Below are 17,837 nucleotides of genomic sequence, written 5' to 3'. Positions count from 1 at the left end.
CTTTATGGGAAACTTGAATTTCCTTCCTTAGATTGCTGGGGTTTTTTTCTGTGGGATTGACTGCTATCTAAGCCAGACCAACTCCAGAAGCCACTTGATGACTCTCAGCAAGAGGAGTTCCAAAGTTCCCCTTGGAGCTGCTATGCCCTGCTGTCCAGGCTGAGCTTTCACGAGCCCACAGTTTCTGCCATGTGCCGGGTCTGTTAAGAATATTCCCATCCCTGAAAGTGTCCAAGGCCAGGCTGGATAGAGCTCTGAGTGACCTGGTCTAGTGGAGGATTTGGGGCATTCATCGCATGCCTCCCCATGGCAGGGGGTTGGAATGAGACAAACTTTCAGGTTCCAACCCAAACCATTCTTTTGTGGTCTTATGATGAAGAAATCAGGTCCCAGGTGCAGGCTGACAGGGAGTTAAAACATAAGGGAGTGAAACCCACTTTTTGGGGCAAAGTCCATTTTCTGGGACTGCTGGAACACCAGAGAATTGAAGGGAAGGAGGGGAGTCAAAACTCTGGCATCTGATCCACACCTTCCAAAGAACATTTCTGAGGTAGGGATGATGTAACCACAGCTCAACAGGCTCTTCCTGCTAGAGGTGAATCTTGGCCATGGCCTGAGCTGAGCTCCAGCTCTCACATCCCATTGCAAACCTAATACTTCTTTTGACAAAGCACCACTAACAGACCAACCCTGCAAATGGTGGCTGGACAAAATTAAAATATATCACAGAGCCTGATGACACCAGATCTCTGCTGCAGACTTACAGCTCTCCATCCACTGAGACTTCCTGCTGCCAGACTGTGCATTGAGATGGAGGAAAAATGCTTAAAGTAAGATTTAATTTCTATGAGGTGACCAACTGAATAGAACTTTACAGCCAAATGATGATTTCTGACAAGTCATTAGGCTAAAAGTGTTTAAAAAAAAAACTCGTAGCATAGAAACATTGTTAGACTCTACAGCTTGGACAAGGCTGGATTTGCAGGGCTGGAAAGTAGATAAAAGAAGTTTGATTTGACTTATAAAACTCAACAAGTGTGATCTGGAAGTCATTGATGGAGAATAAATACAGAACACTAAGATGTAGAACTTTTACAGGCTCACTTTCCAGGCTGTACGTGGAATTTAAACCAGCTGCTGTTCACCAGCATGTCTCCAGTGCCTAATTTTTAATCGCGTAGAGGCAGTGTGCTAAGTTTCCAGAATCTTTTTCCCAGAGCATCAATAATGCTCATAACATCTCTGCCTACTGATGAGATCATGAAAAGACAGAACTATCGCTCACACCTTTCTCTGGCTGAGAAGCTCCCTGGTCCTGAAAATCTCTGTTAAGTATTGCCTCTCCAAACTCCATTGCTCTTTAGTCCAACACAGATGTTATAAAATACAAACCTATTCCTTTGTAAACAATCATACTAAAGCAATCCAAACCAGTTTTCCAGGAACTTCAGTCTTTAGGTAACACAAAGCCTTATACACAGAATGAGCTGGGAATTAAATAACACCTTTTGGAGGGGTTTTGCAGCACACTGGGTTAGGACCCCTCCAGAGCCACATCTGTGCTCAATCCCAGGCAAAGGGAGAGGCTCCAGCTGCAGGGGGTGATTCCCACCTCACTGCCATCCAGTGGGAATGTGTGCGCAGGAGAAAAGGACAAAACACAGGCCCCCTGGCACTCCAGGAAGTCTGTGAGCCCTCCTGGGAGAGGTGAGGGCATCTAGAAGGAAGCCATGAGATCAGTTTGGGAGAATTGATGGAGTTCAGAGTTCCCAGAAACCCTGCAGAGGGAAAGACAGACAGAGTTTCAGGAGGAGAAAAGCAGAGGAAGATGCTGGGTGCTGCCAGGCACTCCTGCCACTGTCCAGACTCAGAGGTAGAGGAACAAAATCCAGAGGAGAGAAATGAGAAAGCAAAGAAATTCAGAGCTGGTGGAGCTCTGGAGCAAGGATTCCACTGCCCTTGTCTAACAAAGCAGTATGTGCCCTGGCACAGGCATAGCTTAAGCAGGATCCTAATTTGGCAGTCTTTGAAATTCAGGAGAACCAAGGATGGAGGCACTGAGTGGGATCTCTCCGGGCACAGGAAAAGGGTCAGCTGTGCTACTGGAGAGCCCCTGTGGGAGCAGGAAGGAGGGAGAAATAGCTTCAGCCACTGTCTTTTTGTCCAGAGCAGGATAAAAGGAAGCTGTCCTTTCCCCTGGGTGTCCTGTGGGATGGGAAGGTGAAGGCTCCTCACACCAGTTCATACTCACTTTCAGTCCTGGGGGGCCAGGTGAGCCAGGGTTTCCATGGGGGCCTGGGGGACCCTAAAACACACAACAAACACAAAACAGAGTCAAAAGGAGACAGTGGCAATCTGCATTAACCCTGGAGCAGCCAAAAGCCTCTGGCTACGCTGTGCCAGACTTCAGCCCCAGAGCCCTGGGGTGCCCTGTCAGGGGCATGGTGGCACTGGGACCTTCCCTGGCACCCACAGAGGGAAACTCAGCTGTGGGTTCCCACCAGCCTCTGTGGACAGGGATGTGTGTCTGTCACCGCAGGACATGTCATGACACTGAGATAATTTGGGTAAACCAAACATTCCACAGGTCAGGGGAGTCCAGGCTCTGGGAGGAGCCCCAGCAGAAGGGGATGGGAGCAGGCAGAGGGGAGCGGAAGTGTGTGGGGGTGTTAACAGCTCTTTTTTTTTTTGTGCTCAGAATTGAAGAGAACAGAATTACTAAAGGAAAATTGTCCAGCTGTTTGGGGTGAACTCATTTTCCCTACAAGGCAACCAGATTTTTGCTCTTAGAGGTTGGAAAGAAAATGGATAATCTGACAGCAAAACAGTGGGAACAGCAGTAAGTCCATGTAAACCCTTTAAATCCATATTTAACTAAAACATAGTTAAATCTATATTTTCCCTTAGTTCTCACAAGCCAGTGACACTGTCAGAGTCTCTACCTCAAATCACATACATCAGTATCTCCTTTGACATCATATTTTAAAAGTACCCTGCATATTTTCCGAAGACTATTTAAGGAGTTATCTGGAATAAGCAGCTAAGAATAGTTTATGCCTGGATTATATACAGCCCAGAAAATCTGCTAACCTTTCAGGCAGAAGCAATAACAATTCTAAGTCCTCTTGAACACGTTCCTGGGAGATGAAACAACCTGAGAATTCAACTCCAAGAATTCTGCCAAGAACGTGTGAGAGCTCTGCACTACCAGGAGGAGGTCTTAATGTACCCTCAGGTTAGGGGAGTACAGGCAAGGGGATAAAAAACCACTCAGGCACTTTCTCAGCAAGCTGTAGAATTTCCAATGAGCATTTTGGGGCCAAAAATCTTCAGGGTCTGATTTTCAGGGAAAATCATTGCAGTTAAACGTGCCACTGCCAGCCAAGTTCAGTGCCCTTGCTGTCTCCTGAGAGAACACTGGTGGACTGATCTCTATTCAGTTTTATTTTTATTGCATTTTAATAAAAAATAATGCCTTTTCAAATTGCATCTTGAGGTACAGGCAGTTGTTGAATGCTCAGTGTTATTTCACAACATGCTGCCCTGCTGCAAGAGGCTGTTTAATTAAAAGATTGAGACTGAACTTTTCAAATGGCAGTTTTTACTCAAATTAACATCCCATTCTTAAATTCCTTCCAAATTTTCAGCCTGAACCCAAGTACACTTATTGTCCCATTCTTAATTTCCTTTCAAATTTTCACCTGAAATTCTCCTGTTTAGCCCGTCTGTGAATTCCCAGTGAAACTGGAAGAGCTTTAATTAAAAATAAGTTGCTTGAGTATCAACTTCTCACTTGAAAACCCATACAGCAGCTGCTGTAGCCAGAGTACCTGGACACTGAGGGGTCTTAAATAAATTCATCTTCCCAGCAAACTGTGGAATCACCTGCCCACCTCATTGGGTGGAACACTGAAACAGTAACTGAAAGTGCTGCTCAAGGTAATTCAACAAGTCTGTGGTGGCAAAAATGCTTCCGCTCAAGTCTTTCAAGTCTCAAATATGTAGGAAAATGAATAATCAGTGACAGAAATCAGGCCAGCAAAATCTCTACAAAAGACGTGTTCCTAAAAAGCTTGTACACATAAGCAATAATCGAGGTAGCTCTGAACAGGGTTCATAAATCCAGCCTGCTGCTGGGTTTGAGGAGGGAATTCAGCTATAATTCAACTTTGGAGTGAGGCAGCTTGGCCCAGAGCCCACAGCAGTGCAGTCATTTGAAGCTTGTGCTCCACCGTGGCCCAGGGAAGGCTCACAGCAGTGTCAGGCTGGAGGGAGCAGCTCGGTGTGCTGTGACTCCCAGATGAAAGTGGTGGTTTCCAGGAGGAAACCTGGAACGTAGGAACCCCAGCTGCCTCATATCCAGAGTTCCTGGATAAGAGACCAACCACACCACCAGCAAAATCTGGTGCAGGTTCTTCCAGAGTAAACCAAAGAACAAGAACAAAACCCTAAAAAGCCTTAAACCAGAAGCAGGGGAGAAGGGAGGAAGGAAGAATGCAGTCACAGTTTCTAGTGAGTGAAAGTGTGATTATGAAAACAGAGACTCTTGAGATAAAACAGAGCCTTTGCCACTGAGTTCAATGAGTCTGACAGAGTGTATCCAGTGTAATCCAGGCAAAGGAAGGTCAGAGACTCATCCTGTCCCTAAAGACCAATGTGGCTTATCCTACTGGAAGTGGCCACATCCTGGTGATGAAATGATAGTGGGAAGTCCAGTCTGGCACAAAGGAAACTGCTGTGACCAGTTCTGGGGCTTGTGTTAGACATCTGAAACTGCTCTGGCAGCTGTGGAGAGAAAAGGGTGTAGTCTGCCAGCAGGCCTAAAAATTGTAAAAAATAATTGATCTTGATGTGTTCCAACATGGTGAGTCCTGAATCTGGGATTCCGCCCACATTCTTGGCAGAGGAGGAAGATGCTGTGTGGTACAGTTAGATGGGCTGAGTAACAAAAGGTGCAGGATAGCAGCTGCCTCAGGAGCTGTCAGCAACAGTTAATTGCTATATTTTATTCATTTGATCCTGGATTAATTCAGTTTACCACTCCCACCTAGAAATTTGGATTCTCCTAAATATATTTATCATCAATACATCAGTTTTGCTCCTCTTATCTACACACAGGGTAGGACAATGCTGAGAAAATGAAAAAACCCCACTGCATGTGTCACTATTTGCTCGGGTGCACATTTCCCCACCCGCTTTGGCTTCCTCCATCTGCTGAAACAACCCAGCCCAGCAGCAGGCAGAATTGCATCTGAAAGCTTCCCAGCCTTGTACCAGGAACTCCATGGAAAATTTTACCATGGGACAGCAGCAGCCCGAGGCTACTCGGTGGCACGGAGAGCAGAACAATCCCTGGATGTGTTCTCCAGGCAAGGAGCGCTCTCCCATCTCCCTGGAATGTCTCCTACGTGAAGGATGCCACTTGAGAAGGACACTGAGCCACCCAGTTCAGCTTGGGGATGCCCGGAGAGGGGACCCTGCTCACAGAAGGGCTTTTATGCCCAGCGGTTCACAGCCCTCAGAAATTAACAAAAGTGTAACTGTGCATAGCTCCCCCCCAACTCTCCCAGCATTCACAAGGAAGGGGAAAAAAAATCCTCCCAACCCCTGCTAAATGCTAGAGAGCTGCAGTCAGAGGAATGACTGCTCATTTGAAACTCATTATGTCTTGGGGTTTCACTGTGTAAAGCAACTTTTTCTGCTTCTGACCTACAGATCCCACTGTGACCTCTGGCTTGCTGAAAAAGAGCTAAATATTTGAAGTGAAGCCAAGCAAACTGTTTCTTTAAACACTTTTCAGAAATTGGAAAATCTTCCTAATGGAATGAGGATACTGGGGAATCTCCACAGCTGACTGAGCTGCTTGTTTCAGGAGGGAAGCCCTGCATTTTGAAGGAAAGGGAGATTTTTTCCAACCACAGACCAAATGTAACAGGGACATGTTACACTGGGACCTCCTGGTCTTTCAAGCTGCTGCGGTTCACAGGAGGATGGCAAGTGCATCCTGAAGCATCAGGGAGTCCATAAATATTCCTTTCACCCATCCATTTGGATTTCTCCCATGGTGTCTCAGAGCTTAAATAACCAAGAGCAATTACAGCACGTCAGGCTTTTTTATTGCTGATTGTGCCTCTGACCTGTTGTGTGGACAGGGATAAAACATTTCTTGTACCTGCATTTGCTCATCTGTTGGAGAAGGAGTGAACCCAGTGGGACCTGGCTGTCTGAATTATTTAAGTGTTTTGGAAAGTTTGACTGCTGCTCTTTTCTTGCTGTCCTGGGGGCTGAGCAAACAAGCAAGGCCAGGTTGGACAGGGCTTGGAGCAGCCTGGTCTAGCGGGAGGCTCCCTGCCCATGGTGTCAGTTTGGGACAAGATGATCTTTAAGGTCCCTTTCAACACAAACCATCCCATGAACTGGGCTCCTGTCTGGCATATACGTGGGACTTGCTGTTTCCCTCATGTAGAGGCAAAACTGGGATTTCCACAGCCTCATCTGGAAGGCAGAGTTTAAGACCAAGTGGCACTGCTCACAGCACTTCCCTGCAGACCTGCTCCAGCCGTGGGTACTTTGCTGGTCAAACTACACCAGTGGGATGTCACAATTTGTGGTGGATGCAGATGAGCTGTCCAGAGCCCCTCATGCAGACAGCACTGGGTGAAGCTCCAGAGCCTGGGGTGAGGCAGAAACAAGCTACAGTGGTGAAGGAATTATTGCTCCAGTGGGAGCCCTTTGTTGACAGCTCCTTGTAGAGCTTGTTGGCACATCCCTGAGAGCAAACCCCAGCCTCTGCCTCCCTGGGAGACCCTGATGTCTGAAGAAATGCAAAGGTCAGAAATAAAACATGGCTGGCACAGAACTGGGGGCGTCACCCAGTGCACCCCAGTGCTACCACCATGGAAAAGCCATCCTGTGACCTGCCTGGCATTTCACATCATATAAAGCTGGGGAAATCCTTCATTGCTAGCACTGCCATTCCCTTAGGTCTTGCACAGACACTTGATCAGGCACACAGCACATTTATCCAGTGTGGACAGACCTCTTCCTATGTCTCAAATTCTTTAATGCAGACATGAAAGCTGAAAACTATCCTAGCTGGATATAGAGAAACCCTTCCTGGAGAGCACACATGGCAGTACAGCAATAACTCTACAGATTGGAGAGCTCCTGAGATAGTGTTATTAGCCATTCCTATTGCAATATTTAACTCATTTCTCTTGGAGTCCCTCAGGAAATAATGAGAAGAAGAAACACCCAGTTTTCACTTGTCATGAAAATGAAAATTTGCTTTCATAGCTGCAGAGAGCAGAGCACAGGGATAGCCTGAATCTTTCTCAGTGGGCCCCTGCTGCTGGTGTGATAGGGTGTACAATTAATTCCATGCTCCTGAAATGGGGATTGGCTTTTTAAAATGGAGAAATTGTAATTTGCAACAAGACTGCCACACTATCCACTCTGCTACCCTGCCTTGGATTGCTCTTGAATGCTGAGGTATGTCCCAATGAGAACCTCTTCCACGCTGTTACAGAGTCTGGGATGTGTTTTTGCAAGGCAGGTGGCATTGCCTACATGGAAGAGCCACCCTCAGACTACCCAGGCAGGTCTGGTGATACCCATCTGCTGAAAACCAGGAGACAGATCCATGGGAGCAGCCAGATTTTCTTACAGACTCTCACCCACCACAGTCTCACTCTCAAGGCAAAGGCTAATCAGAGATTTCATTTTACCCTAACCAATATGGGGGGAACAAAGGGAGGAGACAATAAGAGATGTAAATTCTGCGCTACACACCAGCATGAGGCACCTTCACAGCTACAGAAAGTCACAAGTTAAATGCTGCTACTGGATTTTCAAATGTGCCAGGCAGCTGCATAAGCATTAATAACATAGAAATTATGCAAGTTACAACAAGGGCAATTAATCTCATGCATTAGGCCATAAATTGCATTGGTGACAAAAAGATCCTTCCTTTCCCCTTCATCCAGCACTGTAAAGTTGCCTGCTATGTTCACCTCTCCTCTGGAGCTCCAAATTTGGGCTTAGCCTGATGGGACACCTCATGGCTTATCCACGGGCTGGTGCAAGAACTCTGCAGCTGCTTTTTTGGAGGACCAGATTAGGAGAGGTAGAACATGACCCCTGCAATGTTGCACATTTATTTTTGAGTTTTTCAAGCACAACAAAAGCAAAAGATGCAAGAATTCCCCTAAGCCTGTCTTAGTCCCTGGCAGCTCCCTTTTCCAGTGAGATCCCTAAATCCCAAAGAGACACAAGAAAAATTTACCAGAAGAAACACATCTCAAAGTCAAAACAATTTAGGCACAGTCCTGTCTCCAGTGCTCCAGGCCAGATATTCATAGACTGACCCTTCTGTCCCCTCCCAAAATTAGCACAGCCTCTTTGTAAAGGTCTGAGCCAAGCCAGGCTCAGCTGTGCTGAGCACTTCCTAACTGGGAACTCTTTCCTGGACCAATTCTCAGCACGTCTGGCAGGGACTGAGCTCAGAAATCCTCTGTTGCTTATTGTCTTCCAGAGGATCATCTTAAATATAGGATGGAGCATGCCACAGCTGGGGAATAACAGACAATTATGACACAGCTTTCATGATGCTATTTCCTTCAGAAGAAACTCAAATGGAATCGGGATGTAGAGCTGAAATTTGACCACTCATACAGCAGGCAGGGGATGCAGCTGAGGGACTCCAGACCTGAAGTTTGGTTTGCAAACCACAGGATTGCCAGAACTAACACCAAACACCCCTCATAAGCAATGAGTTGGGGTAGGAACCAACCTCCAGCTTTAATGGGGATGCCAAGAAATGCAAACTCTGGGCAATCTACTGATGTGGGAGCTGCTTGGGCGCCTGTGACAGAAGATACCAGGGCTGATGCTTTACTAAAAAACTTCTCTAACAAGGAACAGATTGTCCCATCTATAAACACGAGCCTGGTGCTGCCTAACCCCACTCACTCAGCCCAAATCAGCTTTCAGGGCTGTTCACACAGGCCCAGGCCCTGGGGGTCCTGCAGACCTGCATTTTACTGTTGGAGAGAGGAGATGAGTTTATTTCTGCTGGTTACTGCGAGATCTCACAGGAGTGTAACAAGTGTCCTGGGGGAATGCCGAGCCTCCCAGCTCTCAGCCTCCTGCTTGTTCTTTAAAGACATTACACGGGGGTTGAGTTTTAGCCAAGTATGTGTGAGGAAATCTCCCTCTGCTGCCAGGCCAGGATGCTGCCTGGATCACGCATCCAAATATTCCCTTCTTTCAGCCTCAGACACTTTCACCTTTGCATTCCCAGCCCACGCTGGTGCAGTGCTGAGGAAAGGGGCTCCATGGCTGTACCCTGTGGGACAGCGCTGTGCTCCCAGGAAAACAGCACTGTGCTGCCAGGAGAGCAGTGCCAGCACTTCCCCGTATCCAGGTCAGGCACGCTGCCCAGCCCTGGGAGAGCCAGGCCAGCGCAGAAGGCTTTTCTCACAGCGAGCTGCAGCACTCAGCTCCAGATGTTTCCTCAGCACAGCACTCAATGTTCAAAGATCTGCATCAGAATCTCTTTGGGGGAGGAAGAAATTCTGCGAGAGCCATTGCAAATTCCTGAGCAGATAAGGCATCCTGCTTTAGAGCTTGAAAAGGAGTCAGAGAGCAGGTCTCAGTCCGGGGAACAAAAAAAACCCCTCATCTCTGTGTTGAGTCCTTGGTCCTGGACCATGGTCCCACTGATGAAGGACCTTGAACTAAACAATTTGTGAAGCTGGGGAGCACAAAAAGCAGCCAAAGCTAATATTCATCAGTGGGTTTGCAAGAAGGAACAGGTACTGGAAACAAAACGAGACAGAGAGATCTCGTTTTTCTGACAGCTGTTTGGAAACATCCATCCCCAGCCTTGGCCAAACCAAACCTTAGCTCAGGGAGGCTGCAAATCACCAGTGTGGCCTCCTGAAAACCTCCAACAGGGAATGAGGGAGAAGGAGACCAAATCTCAACAGAGAAGGGCCTGAAGAAATCATTACTCAGCCACAGGAACTACAACAGCCCTTGGAACAAGAGGACAGGCAGATTCAACTACAAAAGGATGGAAGTTTTTAAAGCACTTACTCGAGAACCTCTCTTGCCAGGGGGTCCTGGTAAGCCCGGCAGACCTGGTGGGCCCTAGAAAAACAGAAACAGGTATTAGTGATGGTTCTATAACAGGATGGTGCCCTGACAGTGCTTCACAGAGACCCATAACACAATCATTTGGAGAGGACCTGGGGAGAAGGGCCAATTACAGCACCACAGCCAAAATTTCCCTTCAGCTTGCGCTATTACTATAAAGGGATAAAAAGCCACGCACAGAAACATCTGCAGGAGCACGTATTTCCACAGAGTAGAGACACAGCATCCCCATCTTTCTGCTGCAGCCTGCATTGCCAGGATCACAGCTGTGTCTCGTGCCTCCCCTCTCCTGGACCTGTGCTGCATCATAGGAGTAACACAATTGTCTCCCAGCTTTGCATTTTCCTGCTCCGTGTTAGCACCTTGGCAAGGGAAGCACGTTGTGTGTTCCAATCTCTATCAGCTGGACACGTGCAGCTCTTGGTATTGTAGGTTCCTACATGAGTTACAACATCATCTATGATTATGTGCAACCCCAGCACTTCATATTTCAGAGCAGCAGGTTATAAAATGTAATAAAATTGGTGTCAATGTTGGAAATTCTTAAATACGGCTCTGTAGCAAAGGAAAGGTCGAGCCATACACGTGAGAGTAGTGGGGGCTCTTGGAAGAGGGTAGGAACAAAGTGGAGATATCAGGAGCCCAGCTGTGCACTGATCTGAAACAGGTTAGGAAAAAATACTTAACCAATGAGATTTGAACTCCTTTGAATTTGTTCGTCTATTTATTCTTTTTTTTTTTTTTTTTCCAATGGGCTGGAGAATTCAGATTTCTGGAGAGTCATCTCCAACTTCTAGTAACTCCTCAAAACTTCTTTTTCCCCAAGCCAAACATGTCTGACAAGAATAACTGTTAATTAAAGTGCCTCCCAGAGGATTTATATTCTGGTAGCTTGCTACAAAAGACAAGTTTCCACTGCTTTCAGTGGGGAGACACATCCAGAGCAGCCGACTGAAGGATGTTTGGAAGGCAGCCTGAGCTCTCTGACTGCCTGGCGGGTGGGGCAGCAGCTCCCAGGAGCAACATTCCACAGGGATGAAGGTGCAGTGCATGGAGCAGGTGCAGCATGAGCCCCATGGCCACATTCTGGCCTTGCTCTCTTTCCTACTGGATCTCATCCCTGTGGGATCTCCTCCCTGCACGAAGCCACCGCCAGGCTGGCCCTGCTGCTCAGAGCTGCTCAGGCTGCTACTGCCCCTGGGGCAGGAGCAAGAAAAGCTCATAATCTCTAATACAGCTCCCAAGAACAATCATGATTCAGTAAGAAAAAAAATCGACCTATGAGATCCCTCCCCTAAATCGCGTGCCCAGGAAAAGATCTTGGTAAGAGAAGACTTGCGTGAACCATACAGGTAACCAATGGATAAATACTCCCCTGATATTACCAACCCTCCCACATGTAAACAGCACATTAAATTATATAAAAGTGATCTATTTTAAGAGCCAAACTTGGCACAGGAGAAGAAGAAAGTCAAGGAAGGCATAAGCAAAGCCCAGTGTCCTCTGTGCTATTAATTTATCAGCACAACAAATAAATAGTAACCTTTTACCCCTGTAGTAGATAACAAGAAAAGACTTGTTTTAAAAGAGCCTGTACAGCACAGAACAGCTAATGTCCCTCACTGTGACCCACAGGGATAGACTTCTGTCACCATATGACCCACTGCTGCTGCCCAGCCCTGCCTGCCCTGGAGATGTCCGGTCTCCACAGCGTGGGACACTTCATCTGACCCCTCTGCCAGCTGCTTATTGCCGGCTAACACAGTATTACTGGTCTTTGTATTAACAACCCTCATTGATACAGCTGACCCTCATTTTAGCAATATCCCAGTGTTTTAACCTGCCATTGTGCCAGCTCAGGGCCCCGTGCATAATGCAATTATACAGCTGTGCAAATAGACACGTAATTGTAGGGGTTTTTTAAGCCTCATGTATAATTGTGTTCCAGAATCCCAGCTTTTATTAAAAATATCCCCCTGCCCTTTTAGTTGGGATGATAACTATCAAACCACGAATCCAGTGCAACTGAGGCAGCAACTGTTTTAATGGAGTTTATCAGAGATTAATCCAATCCTTAATCTCTCCTCCACCAAAACCCATCCCCATTTACACCCTTAGAAGAAGTAAAAGAGAAGATGCAACTGTCTGAGCACGGCGTTCCCAGTGTACCAGAACTGAGGTGACCTTTTCCACCTTCCTGCTAACAGCAGCTGCAATTGTACTTGGCCACTTGAGCAAAAACCTTCTCCAAAAATGTCGGCTGCTCAGAACAGACTGAAGCTAACACAAAAATAAGGAGAGAGTTAATACCAGCACTGGAGTGGGAAAACAGAGTTGAGAGAAAGGCGTCTAGCTGGAAAAGCACAGAGCAGTACACAATTCAGGAGTCCCTGCTACTGTGCTTTGATTTATCATCCCTTCAGACTTATTTTTTTCTTTTCATGAGGAATTAGAAGGATAAGGTGAGGGTGGGATGTCTGGCTAAAAGGTGCAGCCACTACAGTAACTGCAGAAGGTAAGAATGTGACCACTTTTCAGTCTGAAGCCAGGCAAGGTGGAAGAGGACTGGGGCAGTGCGTGGACACAGGCAGTGGTGAGGAGTGACACACTGTGAGGCCACTTCGTACTTCCCACACTTCTCAGTTCCTTGGGAGCTGGGTTGGATGGGATGTGCACTGTGCCTTCCTAGTGATTCCTTTCCCCTCTGCTTCTGCATCACCCAGCCCGTGATCTCAGACAGGATCCCCACATCCCACAACTGCCTTTGCCTGGGGAGAGCAACGCTGAAATACACCCAAGGAAAACGTGCATCCGGAGAGGCAGCCAGAGGAGAACAGGCCTGGATCAGGGCCCAGCTACTTACAAATGATGGATGCAGTCCCACTTCAGGCACAGGGCTCCACAGGGAGAGCAGGAGATGACTGTCAGCCTGGTGCCCAGAGCCCGCTTGGGGGTGATGCCCACACAGCATCTCTCACCCCCAGCTCAGGTCACACAGAGCCCGCAGGGATCTCTCCACTGCACCCTTTAGGGCGCCCCTGGGGAATCCCGCCAGGAGCAGAGGGAATGCTCCAAGGGGCAGGGACATTTCCGGCTGCTGGCAAGGGATGAGGGTATCAGTGCCCTGCCCCTGCCCTCCCTCCCATGGCAGGGATCAGCAAGGCTGAGGCCTCCTGTGGTGAGCTCCTGGCACTGTGGACTCTTGTCTCTCCGGCTCCTTGCCTGCTCCTCCTGCAAACTGATGGCAGAGAACACCCACCCTGTTATCACACCAGGCAAGATCAGAGATCAAGGAGAAACTCGGCAGCAGCAGACACTCTCTCTCTTCTCAAGCCAAACAGCTGAGCTGTTAACCAGCCTGAACAGCTCCTGAAGCAGCTCATGGCAGCCACAATAAAGTTTAACCCTTCTCAGTTTCCCACGGTAGCATTTACAACGATGACCAATCCCACCAAATGATTACAGGATTTGTTCTAAGCTGCTGCTGGGAAACTTTCTGGTGCAAAAGGGACCTTTTTTTTTTTTTTAGTCTTAGCTTTCTGAGGTTCAAATTGCAAATGGAAAATTAAACCATCTTGTCTGAAAGGAAAACACATTGGACCCCGAGGATAAGGGAAATCTTGCCATTTCCTCTTGCTGCTAATTTATACCTCTGCCTCTCCCACACTGTGATCCCCCTTGCACTGCTTCCTCTGCCCACAGCAGTGCTGCAGGGAGCAAGCCCCAAACTCAGCAAGGCCAAACCTGCTGTGGAAGGCTTGAATTAAAGCACACTGAGTACCAGAATTAGTGCTGGAAATTGGGAAATGATTCTTGAATCAACTTGGTCAGATAGCAAAGTATTTCTATAATCATTTCCCCACGGGTGAGTACTCAGCCTGGCAGCAAAGAACTGAGATTTCCCAGGAAACTATTAAGCTCATATTCTAGTGCACACTGACAGATGGACATATTTACTTTTGGGTCTTTCCCAGTGTTTTTCTGCCCAGCCACTAGTGGCACAGTTCTCCTGTGACCCAGAAAAGTCTGTTTCAGAAGTGCAAAACACTGCTAAGACTGATGAGAGGAGAGAGAACATTCTTTTTTCTCAGGTGTTAATGCCTGTGGTAAAAGTCAACTTAAAAAGGAGTTCAGGAAACACATCAAAAGCTTCTCCCCACACTGGCACCATGTTCTGAGCAGTGAGTGACGTTCCCCCTGCAGATAAAGAACCTGAACTCTTCCAAGGAGAAAAGAAATATTCCTACAGGAAAAGTGGTCACTGCCACAAATTTACCCTTTAGCCTTGTACATCTGGGAAGCAACAGCAAGGAAGAACTGAACAGCTACAGGGACAGAACTGGAATCCAAAATTCCCTGCTTAGGAGAAGAGAAGGAGAAAAACCCCTCATCTTCAAACAGCCTGCCAACCTCTCCTCACCTCCCTGACATTGCCAGGCACTGCACAGCTTCAAAACCCGCCTAAAAAAAAGATAGAATATTGGGGGGGGGGGGGGGGGGGGGGGATCACCAGCATTTTGGTTACTTTCTTCTCCAAGGCAGGTTTACCGTATTAAAATTTGGACACGTCTGGGTTTCAACCAGTCTAAAAACAAAAAGCCCTCATAATTCTGGCAGGAGCTGAGCTGCTGGTGGAGAGCCAGCCTTGTAACACGATTTCCTCACCAGGCACAGATGTTTGTTCTGGGTCTGTGCAGCACCTATCACACAAAGGTCCTTGTCCACAACTGGGTTCCTCGCAGAGTAGCAGCGCAATACACAACAAAATATGAGTGTTCCAGCTTGATGAAAGCCACTTTTCTATGGAGAGATTTCAGGAACGGGCTCTGCAGGGGGTACTTTGGACACTGGAGCAATCCCAGACCTTGGAAGGCAGCCTGAAAGGCTGGGAAGGAATAGAGGGATCACCTACTCTACTACTCACTTTCTATTTTTAAAAATTTATAAAAATATTTGTATATATCTGCACAATCCTAGATCCTTTGCAGCACATTTATCTCAAACACACTATCAGCTATCTCTCTTCAAAACTAGCTTTATTTTACACAAATAGACCTCTTTGATGCTTGCTCATTTGCCTGCAAGATTTCCCTTCTGGTTAAATCACCAAAACAATTTGATTCAATGATGTGAGCAAGGATGAAACTTTCCCCATACATTATACAAAGCATGCAGTCTCCCCTTTTTATTATTAATATGACTAATTCATTAATAGATATCCAAACACGTTGTGTGTTCCCTAATTTATCATGGACTGGCAGCTCAAATACCCTTTTCTGGTGCGAGGAGGACTGGAAATAGGCACTTCATGTATTTTATCAGCGTTTCCAGACACCTCTCTTCCCTGCCCACTGATTGAATTGGCTGGGATTGCTTCTTCAGGGAAGGAGCAGGGCTCCAAGACAAACTGCTCGTGCAGAGGATGGCAGCTGGAGCAGTCTAGACTGGGGACACGCTTGGAAACACATGTGCCTTGCAGAGAGGGAGACAGGCGGGGAGGGAGGGAGAGGGAGCTGCCTGCCAGGCACCACCACTGCCTCCAGCCTGGGGCTGTGAGCCCCCCGTCCTCTGACTGGGCTGTTGGGGTCGTCCTTCAAACACACTCCCTGTTCCTCAGTGCTTCCACAGCCTCTCAGTGATCCCAGCCTGCACATTCAGCACAAGGGGTGGTTTTCTTGCTCTAAAAATAACCCTTAGGACTTGTCAAGAGGCTTGGCTCTAGGGACCAAAGAGCTACAGAATTGCAGATTTATATAGGAGGAGAAAGGTCTGACTTAGGGTACGCTGTGCTAGACCCCAGCCACACCAGGGCAAGGGGTTTAGCACAGCTTTACCTGGCAGGTGGTGCTGGTGGGCAGGGGAGAGGCTACAGTAGCCCGCCAAAATCTCCCTGCCAAACCTGCTGCTGGTCTAGACAAGCAAATGACACCCCATCCACTGGAGGATTCAAACAGCCATCCCATTACAGCCTTAATTCAAGAGCTCAACATGCTCGCACAGATACTATTTTTCAGTATACATTTCCCTTTTGAGGGGAGTTTTAGGGTACTTCCAGCCATGTGCTGGGGTCACGCTGCAGGGCCTGGAGCAAGGCTGGCTGGGGTGCTCTGGGCAGTGGGGATGATTCAGAGGGACTTTTGCCAGCTGCTGAGTCAGTGCTGCGTTACTGACTTCACACGATATCTGGGTGTTCCTTTTGTTATTTCTCCCCTCAAAAAAAACCCCAGACAGCTGAGATCCCAAATGCTTGTGGTTATTAATGGCTCCCAAGAAGTTTTTCTTTTTTAAGAACATATTGCCCTCCCTCCTCTAGCTGCTCAGCAAACCCAACACTCTCGGAGAATTAATGCTCTGCCATGAGTTGCACGTGGGATGCAGCGTCTCCGTTTCCTTTTGCACAGCATCCAGGTGGTCCTTCAGGACAGATTAATACACAGAATTTTGTTCCTAAATAAATTCTTTCAGTCCTTTGCTCACACTCCTCTAATCATCAAACCCTCCCTCTATTGTTGGATGGGGCCTTTCTGCACAGCTAAGATTATCCCATAGGTTATTTTAGTAGAATTCACAAAGCCTCAACTGCAGACACCACAGAGCCTGAGTCATCACTGCCTGGCACCATGGCTGCCACTGGGATGATCAAGATGAACAATAGTCCTTTCTCTCTAGGTGGAAGGGTTCTGTGTCTGCCAGTCTGCCCAGCAATCACAGCCAAGGTGGCCCCAGTCCTCGCTGAACAGGCAGAAGGCAGTTCCCCCTACACCTCCCTGCCCAGGGTGACAATCTTCTTGAAGAGACCTTGTACCAGGCAGCAACTGGGAAAACTAATTATTCACCTTATCCTGCCCTCGGTGTGCCAGACAGCAGATGACATTCCCAGCCCACAACCTGCCCTGGCCAGGCCAAGCGCCGGGCTGGGATATCACTGACCTCATCAGGAACGCCGGCGCTGCAGCACCAGGACGGTGCCAGGTAATTACTCAGGCACAGAACATTTATCAGCACTCGCTCTGAAACATGCTCATCTGGCCATGGACGTGCTGAATTTCTCAACATGTCATCCCCATTCCCACATTTTCTCCTCTTTCCCTTCCCACGTCAGAGACATCCAAGGAAGCGTGGTACAGAGATCTCTGAGTGAGTCACAGGAGCTGCTGAGCACTGTGTGGCAGCCGGCTCCAGCCAAGCCATAACCTTTCCCTCTCCAAGCCCTGATTTTGTTTCCAGCAGTCAAAGAGAATAAGGCCAGACAGAGCCTCAGAAAGTTCTCCTTTCCCTCAGTTCAGGACTCCAGTTGTTCTCAGACAGGATGGAAAAACCCTGCCATCTCTTCCCTCAGCCCTCCACAGCCCAAATTCGTTTCTTTGCTATGATTCACAAGCTTGAGAGAGATTTTCCACTCCAGTTCAATAATAAGCTGTTTACATTGGAGGGGCTTAGAGCTTGGTCACCCTCATGACACTTGAGGAGCAAGAAGGTGTCAGAGGTCAGAATTTTGGTGGGCTTGGAGCAGGCACTCAGATTCACCCCTCAAAGCTAAGTGATGTTCTACGGGAAATGCACAACTTCTGAATTTCTTCTCTTGGAAATACGCCTGAAATGGCTCTCCGCAAAACACAGAAGCCTGCCCAAAGACCAAATTGATGGAGCTTGTTTCTGTCTACTCAGGGATTTAGCAA

The 17,837-nt window shown here is 47.7% G+C and overlaps 1 protein-coding gene across 2 annotated transcripts in view; it reads right to left on the bottom strand.

Annotated features, from left to right (window-relative positions):
- The window catches only part of COL27A1 (collagen type XXVII alpha 1 chain), a 186,692-nt gene that overhangs the window by 107,049 nt on the left and 61,806 nt on the right, over nucleotides 1–17,837 (bottom strand). For both annotated transcript variants that reach the window (XM_066200944.1, XM_066200945.1), the window contains 2 exons: nucleotides 10,099–10,152; nucleotides 2,252–2,305 (listed from right to left, as the gene is read on the bottom strand). In XM_066200944.1, coding sequence (XP_066057041.1) covers nucleotides 2,252–2,305; nucleotides 10,099–10,152 — 108 coding nt within the window. The remainder of the gene's footprint in view (nucleotides 1–2,251; nucleotides 2,306–10,098; nucleotides 10,153–17,837) is intronic.

Source organism: Chamaea fasciata, unplaced genomic scaffold, assembly GCF_029207755.1.
Source record: "Chamaea fasciata isolate MVZ Bird 193981 ecotype frontalis unplaced genomic scaffold, bChaFas1.0.hap1 SCAF_20, whole genome shotgun sequence".
In the NCBI taxonomy this organism is placed as follows: domain Eukaryota; kingdom Metazoa; phylum Chordata; class Aves; order Passeriformes; family Sylviidae; genus Chamaea; species Chamaea fasciata.
The sequence above is the reverse complement of the archived record's forward strand: the minus strand, read 5'-3'. Positions and strand labels throughout refer to the sequence as shown.